Raw genomic sequence first — 3,609 nt, 5'->3', positions numbered from 1 at the left:
ACAATTGGGCCAAGGGCCACTACACCGAGGGTGCTGAACTGGTGGACTCGGTGCTCGACGTTGTGCGCAAGGAAGCGGAATCCTGTGACTGCCTGCAGGGATTCCAGCTGACCCACTCCCTGGGCGGTGGTACTGGATCTGGCATGGGCACACTGCTCATCTCGAAGATCCGTGAAGAGTACTCCGATCGCATCATGAACACCTAGAGTGTAGTGCCCTCTCCAAAGGTGTGTGACATTATCTGCAGGAGCCATCTTCAGCATCTTTGAAGCAAATCAAACATGACATTTTGGTCTTGCTTTATAAGGCGTCTTCCTTGAATTTTGATTAGTCGTTATGCACAAAGTTCTCATTCTCTTCCTGCGGCTACCACTAGGTTTCGGACACTGTCGTCGAGCCCTACAATGCTACTTTGTCAGTGCATCAGCTTGTGGAGAACACCAACGAGACCTACTGCATCGACAACGAAGCACTCTACGACATCTGCTTCCGGACGCTTAAGCTCATGACTCCCACCTACGGAGACCTTAACCACTTGGTTTCTGCAACGATGTCTGGTGTGACCACATGCCTGAGGTAAGTATTTCGCAGCTTCATTCAAGGGGTCACTTAAGCGCCTCATGCATGTTCATAAAGAGCCCAAAGAGGTCGACACCATCCGCCGAATTGTTAGTTCCGACGGTAGTGATCGGTTCATTATGGAACAAGCACTGCAAAGACTGCGGTCGCCAAGGTCTTTTACAAAATATTTAGAGTAATACACTACAGCTAATCTCCATGTATAAAGTGCATGTGGTGGCAATATTTTAAGAAAATACAATGACGAGCAAGAAAGCAAATAAAAGCACCCTCACCGTCCGCATAAAAACTAACAAACACCGCACCTGCTATAGCCAGCCAAGCAGCTGCTCAAGGAAGCTTTGAAAAACACTTCAAAGAAAGTGAATTTGGCAACGGCAGCAATAACGAGAAGGCGGCTGCCGTCGGGAATAATGGAGCGGCGCCTAATCTACGGCATGCGATTGCACACATTGGGAATAAAATGGCCGTGTTTCACCACTGTACCTCAGAAACTCATGAGGCGAAAAGGTAAATTAAGCCCTCGCGCTGTAAATGATGAAAAACTACTCTGTTCAAAAAGCAAACATCTCAAATCTCTTAGAAATAATTTAGGTGTGTGTCAGTGGAGAATGCTTTTTGAACTGTTTCTCCTTTATAAAGCGCACATTTATCTCGTTCAGCTCCTTAATCCTAGCGTACAGGACCTCCATATAAAGCCTCACGTACAGTGGAATCAGTTATCCCCGTTTTCTCTTCGGGAAAAGGGAATACACATTCCCACGTTTTGGTATGGAAGTTTTTCTTCGATAAATAGTGGCACTTTCTGAGGAAGTTGGGAGCAGAGTACCACATTAGCGTGCTGAGCAGTCAGTATGGAATACTGGTTGCCATTGTTGGGGGATGGTGTTTTAGGGCCTGGAGAACTATCAATTAATTTTAAAGTGCCACGACAACCGGCAGACCGGTGAAGTTAATACCCATCGATGTTCTCCTAATGTAGTAATTTGTATAACCTTTGAAGCTGGATACGAAGCAGTGTCCATGTGAAGAATCCATTTTTATTTTTTGTGATTTTGCCAATGAATGGAAACAGCAACAGAAGAAATCTTGTTACCTTACTGGAGCTGGTTTGTTTCTCCGCCGTTGTAATTTGGCTGAGGCAAATAACAGGCATGCAGTTTCAATGTTCTCTAGAGCAGACTGGCAAAGTGTAAACTATGTCACTTCTGAAATTTCCATGAGTTCGTTCTTTCATTGGGCTTCGTTCTCTGCACTGGCGTGAAGAGAACTGAATTTAAAATTTGATGACCCGATATTCAAAAGCTTTGAACGAACAGCGGCAACAATCGCGACATTCTACAAGATGCCTCCACTGACCATTGTAGCTGCTTTATAATCTTACCACAATCTTGTTCTGACTGCTCCCAAACAAGAGCGCCCAACATACGTCTGTAAATTCTCTCGCCTTTTGAATTAAGCGGGCTTCTAATCAAGCACCGTCCCATTCCTCACAGATTTCCTGGGCAGCTGAATGCTGATCTTCGCAAGCTGGCCGTTAACATGGTGCCCTTCCCTCGCCTCCACTTCTTCATGACTGGCTTTGCTCCACTCACGTCTCGCGGCTGCCAGCAGTACCGGGCTCTGACCGTGCCAGAGCTGACGCAACAGATGTTCGATGCCAAAAACATGATGGCTGCTTGCGACCCCCGCCACGGTCGTTACCTGACAGTTGCTGCAGTCTTCAGAGGCCGAATGAGCATGCGGGAAGTCGATGACCAGATGCTCAACATCCAGAACAAGGACTCGAGTTACTTCGTTGAATGGATCCCGAACAACGTAAAGACAGCTGTCTGTGACATACCGCCTCGAGGTCTGAAGATGTCTGCTACTTTCATTGGGAACAGCACAGCCATTCAAGAGCTTTTCAAGCGGATCTCCGAGCAGTTTACAGGTGACCGTCGTGTTTGATTTGAAAGTGCTTCTTAAAAGCACATGCTTTCATTGTAGGTACCCATTGCTGTCGCTTTTCTGGTACAGCGCGTTTTCGGGGACAGTTCTAGGAGTGTGACCCCGCCTGCTTGATATATTATTTTTTTGCAGCTATGTTCCGCCGCAAGGCATTTCTGCACTGGTACACCGGAGAGGGCATGGACGAGTTTGAGTTCACCGAGGCCGAGTCCAACTTGAACGAACTGGTGTCAGAATACCAACAGTACCAGGAGGCCACCCCTGAGGACGAGGAGGAATTCGAGGAGACCCAGGCAGAGGCCTAGTTTGTGTGCAGTGCTTTTTTTCTTTCGGTTTACAATAAAGTGTCTGTTTGTCATGGATCCTTGTTTTTGAGCCAGGTGCTTGTGCACTTTAGTATGTCGTAGGCCCGGACTGCGTCACAAGCATGGTCACGCAAAACAGCTAAACCTTACTGTATTGCAATGTGCGCACATCTGTAAATAGCCGTGTGACCGGCGTTTTCGGCATTTTGACGAAACTCTAAAATCTGTTAAAATCTTCTCATCGAACCACTTTTAGAGCGAACGCAAGGTGATCTTAAGAAAAACAAGTTTTGATGAGCTATTATTGGTCTCGGATACTTCCTGTCTGATGATGTGGCAAATTCTCTGTGCTGTCGAAACTGATACGAGACGAGACGGTTTTTAGAACATCGCTACGGAGAATACATTTAGCTTATTCTCAGTGTTACTTGACTGAGGTTTTTTGGCGTATTATCTAGCCATCGTTTGTCTCATATTTTTACGATTTTTAACAAAAATTTTAGTGACGGGATCTTCGTCAATACTACGACGATCGAATCACTTTCCTTGAGAGACTCTTCTACTTGAGGCAAGGAAAAGACGTTGAGAAGACGCCGACAGGACATCAAGTAGCATTTGAGGCTGCTTGACCAATTCATTGTTCAGCGATAGTCGAGCTCCTCGGGGCTGCTGAACCTGTAGCGATCGAACCACAAGGCCCATATCTCGTCCTTCTGTGAGCGGAATAGCCCTAACCCGGGACGCAGCGCAGAAAGGTTCGTCGTCAAAGGCTTTG

General features: G+C 46.6%; 1 protein-coding gene across 1 annotated transcript; it reads left to right on the top strand.

The window, feature by feature from the left end:
• The first annotated feature begins 269 nt into the window (after positions 1–269).
• On the top strand, positions 270–2,891 carry LOC144107223 (tubulin beta chain). The gene is made up of 3 exons (XM_077640228.1): positions 270–576; positions 2,076–2,512; positions 2,662–2,891. Exons 1-3 carry the CDS (start codon positions 506–508, stop codon positions 2,832–2,834), a joined length of 681 nt encoding a protein of 226 aa, XP_077496354.1. The 5' UTR covers positions 270–505; the 3' UTR covers positions 2,835–2,891.
• The last annotated feature ends 718 nt before the right edge of the window (positions 2,892–3,609 follow it).

The sequence above is a fragment of the Amblyomma americanum genome, chromosome 1 (genome assembly GCF_052857255.1).
Source record: "Amblyomma americanum isolate KBUSLIRL-KWMA chromosome 1, ASM5285725v1, whole genome shotgun sequence".
Lineage (NCBI taxonomy): Eukaryota > Metazoa > Arthropoda > Arachnida > Ixodida > Ixodidae > Amblyomma > Amblyomma americanum.
The sequence above is the reverse complement of the archived record's forward strand: the minus strand, read 5'-3'. Positions and strand labels throughout refer to the sequence as shown.